Source organism: Peromyscus californicus, unplaced genomic scaffold (genome assembly GCF_007827085.1).
Source record: "Peromyscus californicus insignis strain IS unplaced genomic scaffold, ASM782708v3 Scaffold_19__1_contigs__length_69161282, whole genome shotgun sequence".
In the NCBI taxonomy this organism is placed as follows: domain Eukaryota; kingdom Metazoa; phylum Chordata; class Mammalia; order Rodentia; family Cricetidae; genus Peromyscus; species Peromyscus californicus.
The window spans coordinates 36,193,732-36,214,157 of record NW_026294491.1 but is presented as its reverse complement, the minus strand read 5'-3'; the positions used below and the strand labels follow the sequence as shown (position 1 = coordinate 36,214,157).

Sequence of the window (20,426 nt, the reverse complement as noted above, 5' to 3'; positions counted from 1 at the left end):
TTTGATAGGACAGGACTTGGGCTGGGTTCTTGCTGCGCAAATGTGTTTGACTCCACTGTGTCAGGGTACAGTGGAAATACGCTCCCCCAAGGGCTACTCCTGGGGAGACAACAGGATCGTCTCCAGTGTGGGGTCCTCGGGGCTGTGTGGGGTGTTTTCCAGGAGAAATAAAGCAAGCGTCAAAGACAGAGGGAACTTGACTCTTTTTAGCTAGGATTGTGTCTCATAGCCTCTGCCAAGGGGGCGTCCTTGAAGCTCATGTTGTTATAGTGGTCCCATGAAGGGTCCAAAGCAAACTCCAAGTCCTTGGATCTCAGGATCTCAGTTAGGGAGTGTCAGCAGGGTAAGACCCAGCTGTGTCGGTCTGTGTAGCGAGTCTGATTAGTTATTTGCCCTTTCCAACCTTCCTATGGAGAGTGGGGGGCCTAGGGGATTGCAATGTTCTCTCCTGAATGGGAAGGCAGTTCCCTTGTTCTTGGGTGGCATAGGGGATTGCAATGTTCTCTCCTGAATGGGAAGGCAGTTCCCTTGTTCTTGGGTGGCATAGGGGATTGCAATGTTCTCTACTGAATGGGAAGGCAGTTCCCCTGTTCTTGGCACACAGGCAATTTGTACAACTGGCTCTGCAAGGTAAAGGGACCTGCTGCTGAGCCCGATGACCTGAGTTCAATTCCTAGGACCCACATGGTGGAGGGAGAGAACTGACTGTCACAAGTTTGTCCTTTGACTCTACACGTGCACTGTGGCACATGCATGAGTGTACACACACACACACACACACACACACAACACTGACAAAGGGCCTTTGTATATGTATCAAGGGAAGTAGCTGCCTTTGGTGGTCCTTTCCCAAGGTTCAAATTCTACTTTGTAGAAATAAGCGTTCAGTGCTACTATGTGAAGAAACACCTTCTGTGCCTTTACAGTAAATTTCCTTGCTGGTAATGAAGATGACTGTCACCAGGAAGAGACTATGCCTTTGACATATACCTTTCCAAAATGAGGACTATCTTCATCGTGGCCAGGAAAATTGTCTAATAAACATTACTTCCAAGTCACCTCATTTACTGTGTGCGTGTGCGTGTGTGTGCGTGTGTGTGTGCACATGCATGCCTCGGTGCCTCTGTGGGGGTCAGAGGACAACTTTTGGGAGCTTGCTTTCTCCTTCCATGGTGAGTCTGGGACTGAACTCAGGCCATCTGAATTGCACGGCCCAAGAGCTGACACTTGAGTCATTTTGCCCCCGCCCGCAGCTATTAATCAAAGAATTGAAACAGCTGTAAAACCCGTATGTGCACTCTCTTTTTTGTTGTTGTTGACAGAACAGATCGCCCTTTGGAAACTGGAAGATGGCTACACAAAACTCCGGCTGATGCCTTAACGGAGCATGAGAAGCTGGGGCCCAGCAACTGCCTGGGTCCATTTCGACTGACATGAATCTTGGACAGGTAGTCCCTTTAGGCTCTCCCGGCTTCGTTTTTCTCACCCTTAAAATGTGCACGACAAAATAGAGCTGTAAGGACTAAATGCTTAAATATGTATGAAGTATTCAACAGCATCCTTCTCAGGGACATTCGTATGTAGTGACGGCTGTTAGCAATGATGGCATTTCGAACTATCCACGAGTACCGTAACCTTTGGTTTGTCGCTAACTGCTTTTGCTTTGTGGTCCAGATTAGTGTATGTGTGTGTGTGTGTATGTGCACGTGGAAGCCAGAGTTTGACTTCAGGTGCTATCCATCTTGTTTTAGGAAACAAAATCTTTTACTGGGAACTGGGCACTGGACAACATCCCAGGGGTCTGCCTGTCCCCACCTCTCCAGCACTGGGATTATAAGCGTGAACCACCCCTCCCCCCACAGGGTTTCTCTGTATAGCTTTGCGCCTTTTCCTGGAACTCACTCTGTAGCCCAGGTTGGCCTGCCTCTGCGTCCCGAGTGCTGGGATTAAAGGCGTGCACCATCACCGCCCGGCTGAACCTCCCTGCTTTTTACAGGGGTTCTGGGGATCACTCTCGGGTGCGTCACTTTGTTCGGCAAGCACTTTACCAATGGAGCCATCTCATCAACCCTCCAAACGAGTTTTGAATGGAAGGGACTGTTAAAAGTCCTCACATTTGGCTGGATGAAGGAAGGAGTCCCCACCGTGGAGACCTTCAAAACTGGCAGTGTCCTTGAGTCACTGCAGAGGCTAACCTGGCTCCCCCACTCTAGAGCTGCCTCTGTCAATCCACGCCTCACCTATCCAGCCTATTCATTCCTCAAGTGCCGCTCCACCGAAGACTGTTGTGTCTACAAACACCCTTCCTCCTCAGACTGTGACTGCCAGCCCTCCTCTACCATGAAGCTCTTCCTGAGCACTACCGTAAGCACGAACAGCCAGCTCTGAGGCCACTGGCTGATGACCTCAAGGACACTGGACTTCATCTCCCACTTCAGTCACAGCCTTAAATGCTATGAGGCCTTTTGGTGGATGAGGGACCCCAGGATCAACATTATCCTGTCCATCTCAGCAAAGAATGGGGTTCGCCATATGTTCAGTCTCCCCTGTGCCTGACCTTCAGCCTATGTCTGCACACTCGGTAAATGTTGCCTGTATAATGAGTTGTTCAGGCCAGGGGCAGTGCTTAAGTATCCACAACTATATGGATATAGTGGCAGGACTTCCATACATCACTATATATGTGTATCAATTACTTATGCAATTGTTGGAGGATACACAGGGCAGCCACCTGCGGCCCTGACCGGCAGCTTGTCTACGGTCTACCCCTCTCCCTCAAGTGCAAAGAGAGATAAGACTGCTCCTCCCAAGGCCTCCCAACTCTAGGCCTACCTTGCGTTTCCTCTTGGATTTTGGCAAAGTCTTTTCAGCAGGTGTGTCTAACGCATGGTTGGCTGGGGCACTATCAGTGTCCTTGGCCGCAGGAGCACTCAAGATCCCAGGCTCCTGGGACAGGTGTTCTGGGATCCGGGACAGGAGGGTCAGGTCAATTTTGACCCAGAGAGACCTGACCTCATCACTGTCCTTGAGCGGAGAAAGCAGTTCATTGCGGCCAAAAGGAACCAGCGTGTAGAACTGTTCCTCTAGCTCCTTGGCAATGTCACTGGTGGTCCTGGCGTTGATGGAGCCCACAGGGGCCCGGGAGGTGCTGCTGTTGCTGCTGCTGCTGCTGCTGGCGGCCTCTGCCTTCAGCCGCGGCTCGTTCCCAGTGGTGGTCTGAGCCTTGGACAGGACGTACTCCTCTTGCTCCGACTCCAGGTCCGAGTCCGAGGAGGAAGAGGAAGATGAAGATTCTGTCTCAATGAACTCCTTGGATTTGGGGACGATTCTGCTCAGACCCCGCGTGCGCCTTTTCTCACAGGTCACAGAGGAGCGCAGCTCCTTGCGGTGGCTTGTCCTGCTGTTACCGCAGGGCCTGGTTTTGGGAGGCTCTGGGGGTCCCACCACGCTAGACCCCAGCGTGTCTGTGGCCACGGGCTCCTCCGGCCTGTGGCAGTTGGCACTGTCCCCCGCCGCCGAGGTTCTCTCCGTGCGCCGGGTGGGCTTCTTGCCCGCTGATCTCCGGGTGGGCGCGGGTGCGCTCTCCGTGGGTGCGCTGGGCACTGGAGGTGGCGGGGCAGCTGCGGTCACAGCCACGGCGGCGGCGGCGGCGGCGGCGGCGGCGGGCGGGGACTTTTGCTTCACACTTTTGCTGCCAGGGGCCTTGTTTGCCGTCCTAGGCCGCTGCTGCTGCTGCTCCTCCTTGCAGGCAGTCTTGAGGTCCTTGTCTCTCAGGCTGGCTTGGCAGATCTCGGGAAGTTTCCCGCAGTCCTGTCCTTCATCTTTCACCGGCGTGTAGTATTGATTCCTTTCAGGGCCGTGACTTTCATTTTGGATCAGAATAGGCGGCTTGTGAGGATTAACTTTGTTTAGCCATTTATCCAGCTGCCACTTGTTAGAGGACGCAGGTTCGGCCTGAAAACAGAAAACGCGGGACAAAACAAAACAGCTTTTACAATAGGCTCACTTAAAAGGGGCCCTAGCTGCTTTGATCTTGACATTCTCTACAACTGAATGGTCTGGCAACAAACCGGAATATGAAGACCAGGTCTATGGGGCAGCCCTCTGCTGGTAGAGAGGATGCCGAGCTGGCCGCTGGCGTGAAGCAGTTTCAAGTCCACTTAATCAAACAACAGGACAGCACTGCACGTCCCTAGAACTTCTGGGTACTCAACAGTTATGTGTATGCAGATGCATCATTCCACACATATTTGTACATATACACCTGTTTTTGAGATTAAATTAGAGATTCTGTGAATTTAACCGGGAAATATAACTGGGAGGCCCTGAGCATTAAAAACTCTTTTTTTTTTTTCTTTTGACTTGTCACCTTTGGGAAAACCTGTGAACCCAGAACCAACCCCCCATTAGAATGTAATTATATGGAGAAGTCAAGCAGGCCACAGGTGTAAGACAAAAGCAGCGTCATTGGGAGAGCGGCTCACTGGTACCATTTTCAAATGGACCCGGCATGCCCTGGATGCCTTGGCAGCCTGAGTGAGTCCACCCTCGGCCCGCTTCTGCCATTTCTTCTGCCACGGTCTGCTAGAAATGTCTGGACACAGGTGATTTCAGCCACCGTTCCTGGAGGCTGTTTCGCTAACTTAGAGCAAACCATGGGAGTCACAGTTTTTAAACTCTGACCTACAGCTCAGCTCACGCGGAAGGTGCAGGGAATGTTCTGAAACAGAACAGGAAGGGCTGTGTTGATCTCTCCCCCTCCTCCCAAAGAGGTCTGTAGTTTTGAGTTGAGTCTGTAAGGATTTATGTTCCAAACAGGTTAAAAATTATGATTTCACACAGAATGCTGATTTCTAGTAAAAGCTCACTTATGTAACACTAGGATTTAATAAAATAAGTAGAAAAGATGTCATTTGAGAGGCATGGAACTTCACCCAGAATATTTCCAATTTGTGACTGTGAATGACACAGGGCAAACATTTGAAGAATCAGAGTCATTATTTTCTTCCTGTGTGCTCTCTTCCCTCTGAATCCATGGCGCCCACTGCTTCAGGGGCCAGACACTAGCCTAGACCAGTGGTCCTCAACCTTCCCAATGCTGAGACCCTTTTATACAGTTCCTCATGCTGTGCTGACCTCCAGCCATAAAATTATTTTCGTTGCTACTTCTTAACTGTAATTTTGTTACTGTTATGAACTGTAAGGTAAATATCTGTGTTTTCTAATGGTCTTAAGGGACCCCTGTGAAAGGGTCATCCGACCCCAAAGGGGTCGTGACCCACAGGTTGAGAATAGATGGCCTAAAACAAGAGTATTTATCTGAGTCAGGGCTATCATTTACCCATCTACCTAACTACTCATCATTTATCTCTCCTATCATTCTATCTATCTATCTATCTATCTATCTATCTATCTATCTATCTATCTATCCATTCACCCACCTATCTACCTACCTATGTATCTATCCATCCATCTACTTATCTATCATCTATCTACCTACCTACCTATGTATCTATCCATCCATCTACTTACCCATCATCCATCCATCCATCCATCCATCCATCCATCCATCCATCTACTTATCTACCTATCATTTACCTATCATTGGGATGGAATGCTAGGCAAACAATGGCACCCCTGATCTCCACTTCTAGCCTCTTGGCTTTGTGTTTCAAACTTGTCGGTCATGAACCCAGAGGCAGAATCAGTCAGGTTCTTTTATGTGAGAGAAAAGAAGTCTGTAACATAAGAAATTCTAAGATCCTCCTTGGCATATCCAGATTTATTTTTCAACAATGAGGTGCATATTGAGAGCAAAGTTTGGGGCTCTGAGTGGGCCAGGAGAGGGCTGTGTCTGAGACACTAGGTTGCTAGACTGGCCTGTAGCAGTTGAGGGCACACACAGCTCAGGGAGATGAGAAGCCTCTGATATCATCAGGGGGTGGAGCAAGCAGGAACTGGCCACCTCCTCGTATGGTGTCCACATCCACCAATCACAGCTGTGCTGGGGAGCAGGGACATCCTGCTGGTCACTCTTAATATATGAGATCAGCTGAGTCTCCTTTATTCCAAATGCTTGGGGCCAGGACTTCTTTAGACTTTATGTTATTTTTGGATTTGGGACTATTTGTATAAATTATGAGGTCATTTAGAGATGGAAGCCAAGTCTAAATGTAAAAGTCATTAAACTTCATACAAATCTGACGGCGTGTGTGTGTGTGTGTGTGTGTGTGTGTGTGTGTGTGTGTGTGTGATGTGTATACATGCCTAAGTATGTTTCCGTACACACCACAGCATGCATGTGGAGGTCAGAGACGACCTGAGGTGTGAGTTCTCATCTTCGACCTTGTTGGAGGCAGGGTCTCTGTAGTCTGCTGCTGCCCATGGCTAGAGGGCTAGCCAGATTCCTTCTATGGATTTCCCTGTGTCTGCTTCCCATGTCTCTGCAGAAGGCCTAGGATTTCAGACCTGAGCTACCATGCCTGGCTTTATGGGGTTCTCAGCTTCTCAACCTCGTGCAGCAAGCACTTCACTTACAGAGTTATCTCCCAGCCCCTTGATGGCAATTTTGTATAGTTTTTTTTAAGGTAGCTTTGTACATGGAACAAAGTGTCCTGGTATGGAGTTTTCCACCTGTGGCCTCACGGCAGCACTCAGTATATGGCAGATTTTAGCGCATTTGGATTAGGGGTACTCAAGCTGTTATCTTCTGGTTCCCTCTGAGAGTTACATGTGACTTTCTGCTTTTTTGTGGCTTCTCCAGAGAAAGGGAAGAAGAGAAGCCTGAAGAGGATGCCTGGCTTAGACCGCAATGGCGGCAAGTGAGAAGATAAGGGACACAGAACAGCTTCTTCCCAAGGGGGCTCCTGCACCTTCTGAAGAGCAGCTGAAAGCTATTTTTAGCTTCTTTTTGAGACAGAATCTGGCTGGCCTTGAACTTAGTAAGCATCCTTGAATGGCCTTGAACTTCTGACCCCCCTTTCTTCCACCTCCCAAGGGCTGGGATTATAAGTGTGAACTACCACACTGGGTTTATATAACCCTGGGGATTGAACTCAGGGCTTCATGGATGCTAGGCAATCGGCCTACCAATTGAGCTGCGGCTCCAGCCCCCTAAAAGCTAATTTGATGACAACCATCCATGGGTTCTAAGTCCGTTTCCTTTAAATGCTCTGGGTTATGCTTCAGCGTCCCCAAGGGAGCGGTGTGCGGAAGCAGAGTGGCCTTGAAGAACAAATTTGTGTAGCAGAGAGGGCTCAATCACTAGACGGAGCACAGAACTCACGCTACCGGTAGCTGTGTTTGACACCAGGTCCCCCATCTACCGCAGGTTTCCACAGCTCTTGTGTGTGACAACACAGGAGTCTGTTTGTAGCCTAAACACAGCTGCATGTGGGGAGAGTCACACTGGAACTTCGGAGTGGGACCATTAATGGCGGATTGTAGAATTTCATACACTTAGGATGGGCCCATTGCCAGATGTACTGTAGGGTCATTTTTTTTCCCCTTGTACTTCACAGCTGAATGAATCAGTCTGAAGTATCATTTTCAACACATCACTAAATCACATTCCCTTTCTCAAGGGTCTACAATAACCTCCTATTGCCTCTTAGACAAAATCCAAATTCCCAGACTGGCATTCAAGAGCCATCATCTTGGAATCATTTATCATTGCTGGAGCACCTACAATATGCCTCCCACTTTGCATACATCACCCAATTTAATCTTTACAGATAAGAAATGCTGTCTCTAATTTGTAGATGAGGCTCAGAAAGGCTAAGTGATACACCATGGCTGCACGGTTCCCAGGCTCTGCCAGGTGTACAGAGAGGGTTCTCTGCACTAGCTGCCTTTCCTCCCCCAGTACTCTGAGATCCCTCATGAATGGGATCTCATTCTTTTGAGAAATGTCAGTCCTGAACCTAAAATGAGAGCTTTATATATGCTTTTCAGAGGAAACACGAGTCTTGGCAAACAATGTCTGCGGGCCTCTACTGTACCCAACAGCATAGTCTTTTGGTGTTTGTTTCATGGGCATATAACGTGTAGCTTCAACGTGGTCCACACATCTTTCAGGCTAGGGCCAGTTCTTTTTTATTGTCTCCCAACAGTCACGCCAGGGCTGGAAGCTTGATGGCTATGCTTCTGCTCTCAACGAAAGAACTATTATTCCATCTCTATCCTTTGTTCCTCATGGATTAGGGAGAGTGCTGTAGCTGCAGCTGCCATAGTGGAGGGGGGGCGGGGCGCTGTGGTCATGAAAGCTCAAAAGACATTTACGTGATCATATGGAGGGAAAACCTGAGACTTCGGATTCCAGGCCACCACCATGCGCTAGTGATACCCAAATCCTGAGGTTATCATTGAGGCTTCTGCCCAAGGTTTGTATTTGTTTCCTGGCAGCTCACGGTGTTCTCTGTATGACCAGAGCTCTTTTCCATGATTAGTCTTCTGTCTGCTTCACACACAAACTCTCCACGAACATCCCCACTTCATCCTTGACAGCACACACTGCCCCGTGGCCCCGAGGTGCCTGATTCAGATCCACTACGGAATGGCCACAATGGAAAATGCAGCTTACAAGAGCAATAGCTAGGGTCGGGAGGTATCCAGTATCAAGACACAAAGTTAACCTGCTTCATCCAAGAACTCATGTGATGTGACCAGGGTCTTTCTGTAGGGACTCTGGCAACCCCGGGCCAGGAAACCCTGTCAGTGTGGCAGCTGCATGGAAAGGCAGCCCTGAGATGCACTGGCATGAGAGAGTATATACCCAATGCCAGGAAAACCCAATAGAAAGAAATGAGGCTAAGAACAGTCCCAGCATAGGCCAGCCCAGAGGGTATTCACAGCTATGTACATGTTGACAGAGGCTTTTCTGTGCCAGCTCTCCAAAACCTGGCCTGGCCATGCTGGGGCAATTCATATATGATGAAGTGGCTTTCAGCCATCATATCCATACAGAATGGTTTGTAGGAGTCTCAGTGGGGCACAGGGAGTTTTCTAAGCTCTGGCCGAGTGGAGGAAGAATATAAGGACATCAGAACATGAGTTCTTCCTCTTCCTCTGCTCCTGTGAAAGGATGGTCTGGAAGAGAAGTCAGGGCCAAGGCGATTTGTTCAAGGTGGTGGACTGAGGAATGTGGCTATTAGGAGCTGGCCTATCACGTGAGGCTTGTAATACAGGGCTCCGTGCCGTCTGCCAGGCAGTCTAGGCCAGCCACCTCCAAGAGAAGCTGGGTCTTGCTGCTACCTAGCACTGCGATGTTCATCTACTACAAACTGTTCGTTCCTACAGGCTCTGTGTCTGTGTTAACCTTGGGGGAAAAGGCTAAGAATCTGACTCCTATCCCAACAAGTACATGCATCATCCCTTGCCAGCAGAAAGGGACTCTGGGTAGTGCGGTTAAGGCATCAATCAGCTTCTGCATTCCCTCCATAGAGAAGGAAGTGGAAATCCCATCTGCTCTCTAAGAACTTAAACATCCAAGGTCCCCCCTCCTTAGCCAGGAACTTCTGAGATTTTCAGAAAGAAGTGACAAGAGCCTTCATCCATGGCCCAGAATCCCAGGCTTGATAATGCTTTTAGAAAGGGCAGTGATGCTCTCAAGCAAAACTCTCGGCAACTCAGGGGCCCTAGGATTCCTGTTTTGGTGTGAAAACAAAACTCGTCACTTGTGATCGTAACCGACATCACCAAGCGAAACCTGGACAGGAAGCATATCAGAGACCCCTGCCTCTTTCGGTTAACCCTCACCCTGGCTCTTGCACTGGCCTGGGATGCAGAACCTTTCCTTCACCTTCCCTATATCCCTTTTCTTTCCTTTTTCCTTTCTGGTAACAGAGATGGACGCCGGGACTTGGTGCATGCTAGTCAAGTACTCCAGCACTGGCTATATAACCCTAGCTCTGTCATGCTTTATAATTCAACAGCCTGGGTTTTTTTCAACAAATTATAGTACTAGGTGGACACAAATAAAGCTCAATTACCTCCTGTATTTTATTCTCTTTAATTCCTGTGTTTTTCTATTTCAAATAACTCCCGTTGGAATGTTAGCTCTGGGCAGACAGGACATTTTCTGTCATATAAACTGTTATATACCCAAGCCAAGCCAAGTACTATGGCTGATGATCAACACATATTGATTGAATGAATACTGAATGAATGAATGAATGAATGAATGAAATGAGGACGGGATAGTGGCTTAGTTTCTGGGAAGAGTCAGGATAAAATAAATAGATTAGTGTTGCTATCGCTAGAGGCAGATACAGAGACACCCAGACAGTTGGGCAGACAGGCGGGAACTCCGTGGAAAGGAGAGCAGACACTGGAGAGAAGACATATTTTAGGATGAACGAAAGGAGAGCTTTGCCACGATGCAGAAAGGTGCTGGAGAGCAAAGAAGGGTTGTGGGGACGTAAAACAAAAGCTCGCACGGGTGTGAGGAGCGCTCTGTGAACTTGGAATGGGAAGAGAACTCTTTCCAGTGGTGGCCCAGGTATGACACGTGTGTGCATGCCCTACAAGGTGCTCCCTTTTCACAGCTGGACTTTTCATGAGTGTGTTTGCCTTCACGTCTCAGAACCTGTTTAGGATCTTGGCCCCTCAGATGGCACAGAGGGTAGTTAGCAAAGCTTCTACCCCACAATCCACAGTGATATCAACTGTTCACATTCTCAAGAGGAAACAGTTTTACTCATTATTTAGAAACCAAAGCCTGCCCTATTGGCTCCACAGGCCTGAGGACCTGGTTCTCGGCCCTCACCCAAGAATCTTTGGGCTCTGAATTACTGTTTAATTTCCCCCGTTCCACTGAAAGTAGAAACAGCAATGTTTTTTATTGGTACCTTATAATGTTTTTATACGAGGCACCTAAATCTTCCCCTTAGATACCGATCACAGCTGTAAAAGGTTTCATTATTATTTGTAGGTGGATGCTAATTTTCTCCTTTATATTTTCACAAAGAAAACACAGTAAGGGAGGTTTTATTAATATTTATAGCCCTTGTTCTTCTGATCCGTGACAAACGGCAGAAAGGTAGGATTCTAAGCATGCCCAATGCATAAAACTCTCTGGCCTGTGATTTATGGGTGGTCACACTTCCCAAGCGACAAACTTCTCTGCCTGGTTATTGCTTGGGATGACCCTGAGGGGGAGACCCCAGCCATGGGTTATTTCCTGTCAGTGATGTTTATAGCATATGTGGAAATTTCTGGAAGCTGAACAGAGATTTTTAGACAGTAAAAAGCTGATGCTCTGTATTTGAAAGGAAGCAGGGTCATCGGGAGACAGAGAGGAGGGGACACAACAGCTTGTTCCAGGCTGGGGGACAGCAGGAAAGTGGGCAGGCAGGCAGGAGGAAAGCCAGGGCTGGGGACTTGCTGGCCTTGGCGCCCGAGCCTGAGCCAGCAGCGGCTGCCTACCTCGGGGCTGGAGCAGTGTGGAGGCCTGCTGCCTTCGCTCTCACTGGAGCTGCTCTCGGTCTCCGAGTCGGATCCGGAGCTGCTTTCGGAGTCGCTGGATGAGGAGCTGCTGCTGCCGCTGCCGCTGCTGCTGCCCTTGCTGGATGGCACGGAACCTCTGCAGTTGGTCTGCTGGACCACGGAGCTGCCAGGCCACCAGGCCCCCCAGGAAGGAAAGGGAAAGAAAGCCAAATGAGCAAACAGGAAACACCAGCAGGCCGCCATCCTGGCGAAGGCAAGGGGAGGCACAGACTACACACATCTGTCAACCAGGACCTGGACTCATTAGGGCAAACCACCGAGGCCCAAAGCAGTCAAAACCAGACAACATCAGACCCAGAAATAAACTCAGAACGAACAGTCCCTTTGGTCACTGGGCACTGGTTAGATGTGTGGCTACGTCAGAAGAAGGTGTTATGCCAGCCTCGCAGTAAGTTCAATGTTGATGCTGTTCTGAGAAATTTTTTTTTCCCAAATGCATCTCTGATTCTAAACACCTACACAAATTCAAGAAAACCCCAAAACCTCAAAATATTTCGCAAACTGTCAAAAATAACTTTATCTTTGCTTTAGAGGGAAATGTCGGATGGCAAGGAGGCTGCCAGGAAGACCCACAGGGGTCTGCTGTCTCATGGCCGGCTGGAAGCGTCCACAGAATTTGGGACTGTCGAAAGCTAAATGGCATGCTTCATTCCATTCTTTTTTTTTTTTTTTCCTCACTGTAGAGTCTAATGCTGTAGTTATCATGGATGCTGGCACGGTGTGTGAACAGTAGCCTTTGAGTCCCTCAGGAAAGAACTGATGATCCTTCACACGCATGTTTATATGTTCTACATTTAAAAACATCACCCCTAGAAGAGTGGTTCTTACAGAAACGACATCTCCAGCTGACATCCAACAATGACACACATGCTGGGATCTGGCACATCGTCCCGGGATGCTTAATGACAACAGGAAAATTTGATCCACACTTTCAAAGAGTAAAACCCAAAAATCCAGCTATCACAACTCCACCAAAGAGTGCTTAAGTCGAAAAGAAAATGCCAGGACTCACAGATTATTCAACCTTTCCCAGGCTGTCTATGTAACTGAACTAAAACATTCCTGGATGTGTACCTCCGAGGTCAAGCTCTACACTCAGAAAATGTCGGTCACTTGAGGTGTTGAATCACCAACAATCTGTTTGCCACTTCCCAGCTGTGACCATGGCTTCTATAGGACAGAACTTCCATGAGGGACAAGGCTTGGGGGCTCCTTGGAGTTATGGTCTCAAGTGCCAAGGAGCCTGGGCATGGTAAAGGGTTCCTTTTATCCACCCCTTAAATCTCAGAATGCTTTGCCTAAGGGAAATCTCATAAATTCCCCTCTGTGGGGGCTGGGAGGAGGGAAATACTGGAGTCTCTGCTTCTCTTACAGAAACTACAAGAAAAGAAACCATCCCAGGGAAATCCAGCAATAAAGAGCACTTTTCTGAATGGCAGAGTTAGGGTACACTGGGGTTTGAACACGAACACCCCTACTGTTTTTCATGTCTTCCTGCTAATGTCATGGTCCACAGACACTATTTGCCTGACTTCTTCAACACTAGACAGCATCTGCAGGTTTGTGCCATGCCTCAGCTGAAGAGGTTTGGTTTCCAACCTGTCCCCGCTATCTGCCATTGAGGGAGGAATCTGGGATTTTGAGATGGAGAGGAGACGAGATAATTCATGTTCAAGGGACTAAATAGTATCTTTTCCTCATGAATGAAAACCTACCTTTCAGTTGACTGAATAGCGATGGCTACTATCAATGGAATTATGGAAGGCGTTGAGGGCTTGGATTCAGCTGAATATGAACATTGGGGATCCACATTAATATTTTTTTTGGTTGACCCCTAAAACACTGGGGTTCTCTCTTTCTCCCCCTCCCTCCCCTGCACCCCCTCACACTCATACCACCACCACCACCAACAACAAAAATATACAAAGGGCAAGGCTACACATAGCCCAGAAGCTTTTTCATCATTAACAAGATGGTGGGAACAGACAGCAACCACAGAGGTGGGTCTCCGTGCCATCCTCTAGGACGACATTTGCTGAAGACCAGGGAATAAAGATGAACGAAGATTATTCTGATCAGTTTTATAAAATTATGGTCAATGCCCTTGATCAGTACCTGTAACTTGTTGGAATCCACATTATATAGACCGTGCAAGTGAGGTGGATGGAACTCCCCGTGGCTTGTACCACAAGGTGAAGAGCTGTCTTTTGAAAAGAGGGGCTTTCACTTCTGGGGATATGCCCATTATACAATCACATGCTGCCTTCCTTTATCACTCATCTTCAAGGGTGAGACACACCAGTACATGATGATGACAATACAACCACTGATCTGAAATAGGTTGGCAGAACAGCCTTTCAAGTCTATGTCTCTCTACCTTAAATTAGGAACCCGATTTAAAATGGCAACTTTATTGGCATGACTATTTTACTTTTAAAAATATCTAGGGGAACCAAGGACTCATATTTTTCTTCACACTTGGCTTGTGAGAGCTGAAAGGCTCACAATACTTCTGGGGCAAGGAGTGAATACACAGACAGCCCTTTTATGATGGCTGTTTGACTTCAGGGTTTGGATTTAAAGGTGGTGTGACAGTAGATTGCAATCATGAGAAACTCCATGTGAAATGTTGAATTTGGATCTTTCCCTGGGCTTGTGATTTGTGAGGCTGGGTACCAGCAGCAGTGTTACCACAAGGAGAAATAACCAAGACTCTACAGTTTGATAGTACTCGTAGAATTAATATGGTAACGATCTATACTGCTTTCAACTTACGATGAGTTTATCTGGATGTAACCCCAGAGGAGGCAAGGAACATTTGGTGTTCACGCTCCTCTGATCTCAGGAGAGAATGTATAGCCAGAAAAAACCCATGTCTAGGGCAGGGCTTGGAAGAATTCAGCTAGCTGGTTGTCAGGCTGAGAGATCCACTCATCTATTCCTGTTCCACAGAGAGCTCTCCTAAGTGCTCTTTGCAAGGATCCCTGGGGAACACCTGGTCACCCTGGCCAGCTGCCAGTGACTTTCGTAGCCCTGAGTGCATGCAGCTGCTTTGCCTCTGCTGGGATGGCAGTGAGGGGGACAGAACAAGTGACAGCCCCCAAAGGGAGTGGCACTATTAGGAGGTGCGGCTTTGTTGGAGAAGGTATGGGCTTGTTGGAGGAAGTGCTTTACTGTAGAGGCGGGCTTTGAGATCTCATATATGTTCAAGCCACGCCTAGTGTCTCAGACCACTTCCTGTTGCCTGTGAGTTAAGATGTAAGAACTCTCAGCTTCTTCTCCAGCACCATGCCTGCCTGCATGCTGCCTTGCTTCCTGCTATGATGATAATGGACTAAACTTCTGAACTGTAAGCTACCAAGATTAAATGCTTTCCTTTATAAGAGTTGCTGTGGTCATGGTGTCTCTTCACAGCAATAAGACCACCTACATAAGATAGTCACTCCTACAGATGAACACTAAAAGAAGAATTGGCTCAGATGAGCCAGGAAGGTTTTGGAGTCACAGAATTCAGAAGCTGAAAAAAAAAAAATCCATAAAAACCTTTCTGAAAAGGCGACTACAGACTTGGCACACTTAAAATCACAAGTTGAAAATGCCAGTGCACACCTGGCTGCTATGTTTATGAGGGGTACTGTGAAAAGAAGGCTAAGTGGTCGGAGTAGATAAAGCACTGCCAAGCAAGCCTGAAGACCCAAGTCTGCATCTGCAAGGATCCATATAAAAGCTGGACAGGTGCAGTGGTCTACCTGCAATCTTGGCACTTGAGAGGCAGAGCTGGAATCCTCTAGCAAGCTGGCCAGCTAGATCAGCCAAGCTAACAAGCTCTAGGTTCAGTGAGAGACCCTGTCTCACTAAATAAAGTAAGAGCCATCAAAGAAGCTACCTGGTATCAACCCTTGGCCTCCACAAGCATGCACACACATGTGCACACACACATACCCTCTGTGTGCCCACATATATGTAAACATGCACGTGAAATGTTGACTCAGCAGAAGTTTTCCTGAAATGATCACACAGACTGGTTGGCATGACGACACAACTTTGGATGATTCTTATCATACTACCTCACACAGGTCTGGACCCTAGGTCGTTTCAAGACCATGGGGCCACTGATTCTGAAGACATGGAAATGCATCTGAGATTGTGGAATCACCTTTGTATTAGCTGGAAGGGTGGTGCACAACTGTAACCCCAACACTCAGGAGGAAGAGGCAGGAGGATCACAAGTTTAAGACTGGCTTGGGTCTCAAACAAAACAAAAACCCAAACAACCTCCTCAAAACAAACAAACAAACAAAAACAACAACAAAAACAAAATAAAACAAAAAAAAAAACTCCAAACAAAACAAAGCCCCTCAAAACTAAAAGAGAAGTCTTTGGATTATGAAAGCTTAGCATAGCTCAGCATGGATGGGTATGCACAGGCATTCCGGAGTGAATGCTCAGCATTGGATTATCCAAGTCATACAGATGGACACAGACAGACAGACAAACACACACTAATGCCATATATGTATGGGTACATGCAGAGTCCAGAAGTCATTGAATCCTTGGGAGATGGAATTACAGGCAGTTGTTTGCTATCTGATGTGGGTGTTGAGACCCAAACTCTTTTTTTTTGGGGGGGGGAGGGACAGAGTTTCTCTGTGTAGCTTTGGCACCTTTCCTGGAACTCACTCTGTAGCCCAGGCTGGCCTTGAACTCAGAGAGATCTGTCTGCCTCTGCCTCCCCAGTGCTGGGATTAAAGGCGTGCACCACCACTGCCCGGCCAAGACCCAAACTCTTAACTCTTGCTTTTAACCGCGGAGGCATTTCTTCAGCTTCTGACTATTAAAAAAATGCATTTTGTGATGATTAGTGACTCACTGGACACTGTAAAAATAGTACAGTGACCTTCCATGTGTCCTCCACCCAGGTTTTCCAAGTGGTTACATTTTAGGTAATAAGATGGATCAAAATGTCAAACGAGAAAATAACAACGGCACAACATGGGTACAAGCCTGGATTGCTGCTGACACAAGAGGGTTCCATCTCCAGGCTCGACCTATGCCCCCCTCAGAACCATAGCTTCTTCTCTGCCTCTGCCCCAGTCATACCAATGCCTGGCAAATACTGATCTGTTCGCACCTCCAAAACTTTGTTGTTTTGTAAATGATACACTCGATATTGTATAAGTCCTTTTAAAAATCGGCTTTATAAAAAAAAAATCACATTTATTCAAATTACCTCCATGTGGGTACGTCCTGGTGAAATGGGCTCTTTAAAAGCACAATCACCACAGGGTTAGGAGACCCATTTAAGTTACTGAGTATATATCAGTAATCTAGTCCTTGGTGCCGAGTAGTATTTGATGGTTATTTAAACATTCACCCATGGAGGGACATTTTGGTTGTTTCTAACATTGTGCTATTAAAAATAAAGTTGCTATCAATATTGTTGTACAGGGCTTTGTGTAGATAGAACTATTCATTTCTCTTTGACTGATGCCAAGGGATGTGTTGACTAAGTTGTATGGTAAGTGTCCTTTTAAAAAAGATACATTCAAACTACTTGAATATTTAAAAATTCTTTTTATTTTATGTGTCTGAGTACTTTGTCTGCATGCATGTCTGTGCGCCATGTACATGTTCGGTAGCCTCAGAGGCCAGAAGATGGCACGGGATCCTCTGGAACTGGAATTATAGATGTTTGTGAGCTGCTATGTGAGTGCAGGGAATCAAACCTGGGTCCTCTGGAAGAGTAGCCAGTGCTCTTAACCACTGAACCCTATCTCCAGATCTTAAACATGTTTTATATTTTCTATATCTTTCTGCTGTTATTTGGTGTTAGCCTTGGGCAAATTGAGATGTTTATTATTATGTTATGTTGCATTCAGTGCCTGTTAATTCATTTTCCTTTCAAGTTGACTTAACTTGACACTAATATGACTACCTCTTTCTTTTTCATTTAATTTTTATTTCTTTTGAATTAAAAGCTTAGTTGAAACCCAGCAGTTGTACATATCTTAAAACACATGATTTTGTTTCAATATAGGTATCCACTATATAATATTCAAATCAGGGGAATGGTATTCTTAATGTTGTTTCAACCATCAGATACAACTTATAAAGTCTACAAGAGGAAATGAGGGATGAAAATGACTGAAATTCACTATATACATGCAGGAAACTGGCAAAGGATGATGAATAAATAAATAATAATGCCCAAGGGAAGGACCATTTCTTGTAATCATGCTTCTCATTTTCTTCTTGTTCAGTTCTGTGGATATGTCAAGGTCCCTTCTCCCCTCACTGAAGACATTCCTTCAACTGTCTTTAGTCTTTAGGGTGAATCTGCTGGTTTTCCTTCTGAAGTGCCTGCCATTCCTGAAGGATATCTCTGGATATAGACTGACAGTTTTCTTCCTTCAAAAGTGATGTGTGACTTTCTTGTGGCCTCCACGGCCTCACAATCCAGTGTCACTGAAACAGCTTGAACGGTTTTCCCTACATGTGGTATTTATCTCTCACTGCTTTAAATTTTTTTATTTAAAGAAAAGTGTCTTGTGTAGCCTAGGCAGGCCTCAGACTTATAGCTAAGGAGGATGATTTTGATTCCCTGGTCCTTCTGCATCTGCCTCCCGAGGGCTGGGATTACAAGCGTGGGCCACCACTGCAGGTACTGTGAACCCAGGCTCCAAGCACGCCAGGGAAACATTCTAACAACCGTGCTGCCCGTCTATGCTCAGGACTTTGCCTTTTGTCGTCCAAAGTTTGATTTGCTGTGCTGTCTGATCGTTCCTGTAGATCAATCATCTCTAGGCATAGGCGACGATGTTCCCAGGAGAGGGGAGGGGATGATGCTGAGTGTGAGCCCTGGGCTGAATAAAGGGGCTGGGGGAGGAGCGGACACACTGTGAGCATCGGTGTCATCCTGCTGCTTCCACAGCCACAGCTGACCTCTCTGCCGCACTTCCCTGCTGCTGCTGGACAGCTCCAACTGTGAGCCAAAGCAAGGAACTAACTGATGGGCCTCGACCTGGATTCCTTTGGCTTCATCCTACCTGGGGTTCATGTAGCTGCGGGAACTTACAGGTTTATGGATTTTGTAAAAATTGAAAAAAATTCTTAAAAATTCATTTTCAAAGTTGAAAAACTTTCTGAACCAGTTTTTCTCCAATCTTTTTGGGACTCTCATGACATGATTTTTTTTTTTTAAATTATAGTCCTGTGGTGCTTGTCTGGTCCTCTGTCCCCTAATCTACATTTTTCTTTGCTGTGTAACACAGGCTGGCCTTGAATTTGTAGCAATCCTCCTGCCTTAGCACCCCTAGTGCTGGGACAACAGGTGTGGGTTACCTATTCATGGGTAGGTTTGCTGATTTTATTTTTCAAGGATGCAGATATTAATCTATATTGTAATTCTAATATTTTATGGCTTTGCTTATTTCTACATTTTCAGGTTTGTCTTATGATGCTGTTATAAACTTCTTGAGTTGAAGACTAACTATTTTGTTTTTAATTAGTAACAGAACCACTTGGGATTGTCCTTTTGCCTCTTAATATACCATACCCATGGTTGCAGGCAATCAGCAGGGTTTCCATTTGCTTTACTTTCTGAATAGATGATCATTATAGTTTTCAAGTCAAATCTTTGATCAAATGATTATTTATATTGCTGTTTCACTCCAGGATGATGCTACACTGAGATTTATAAAAAGAAGAGTAGGATGGGGATATGGGCTAGCATGTGAGAATGCTGTACCCTGGACCCTGGGAGCTCTTGTGAGCGGGTGTTGGGAAGGTGAGTTGTAGGGGCAGGCAGCATGACTCCTGTACTCAGAACCAGTGGAATGGGAGTTGGGTATGGCTTGGGTAGAGGTGAAGGCCATAAAGAAGACTTATATAGCGTTATGTATATCCCAGAGGGCTCCAGAACCTTCTGCTGGCCTTGGGAAAGGATAAAAGTTGACAGAACCTGTCACATTTAGCAGGAGAGAAACTCAGTGATATAGAGGGTCCATAAACTTGAATATAAATTATGCTTCTTTTACTGCTGATGCGATTGTAGCAGCTGAGACATTTCTGACACAAACAACAGAGTCTAGAGATGTGGCTCAGGCCACTGAATAGCCCTGCTGGGAATGTAAGACTGTGTCTAGATGCCAATGTGATAAGACCTTGGGTGCATAAGGACTGACCACTAGTTTCAGATACCAGAGATCAGAGATGTCACCTCCGAGGGTCCCTGGGCACCTCCTGGGTTTGTATCCTTTCTAATGCTCTGCTTTTCCAGCTGAGATGGGCACCAGGGCATGGGGAATCTACCTCAATAGTGCCAAAGCATTCTTGAGTTTAAGAGCCTTGAGTTTATGTTGTCACTATCTGACTGCTGACATTTGTTAAGAGATATATGTTACTGTGTTCTGGGATAGCCGTGCATTTGGATTCATGGGGTTTTCTTTTCAGGATGTGGTGAGGGATGTTGTCATCCTGATGGACCAAGATATAAAAACTGTTGTTTGTTGCTCTGGGTTATATTTAAAGTAAGTATACTTTCTTTTCCTTTGGATAAAGGCCTCTATGTAGTCCAGCCAAGAAGAAAGGCACTTCATAAATAAAAGGAAAAATACAATGATAGGCAAACATTCCTTGGCTCTCTCCTCAAACATTCTTGGGCTTGTTGACAGTTTCTTAGTGAATAATATACTATATTAAATGTACTACAATACAATATAGGTAAAATAATATTTACTAATTTAGTAAGCAAGGCCTATATGAGAAGTATCCATGTAAGTATTTTCTTGAATACATTGAGCCTGCTGGCCCTGACTTCAGAAGGGTGTGTCCTTGGGAAGGGTTCCTGTACTTACTCCTGGGGAGCAGAGCATGATACACATGCTTTGAACTGGGGGCGGGGGCTGCAGGATGCTGGCTGG

General features: G+C 46.6%; 1 protein-coding gene across 3 annotated transcripts in view; it reads right to left on the bottom strand.

The window, feature by feature from the left end:
- The window catches only part of Aff3 (ALF transcription elongation factor 3), a 480,672-nt gene that overhangs the window by 33,427 nt on the left and 426,819 nt on the right, over positions 1–20,426 (bottom strand). For all 3 annotated transcript variants that reach the window (XM_052745091.1, XM_052745092.1, XM_052745093.1), the window contains 2 exons: positions 11,425–11,608; positions 2,833–3,954 (listed from right to left, as the gene is read on the bottom strand). In XM_052745091.1, coding sequence (XP_052601051.1) covers positions 2,833–3,954; positions 11,425–11,608 — 1,306 coding nt within the window. The remainder of the gene's footprint in view (positions 1–2,832; positions 3,955–11,424; positions 11,609–20,426) is intronic.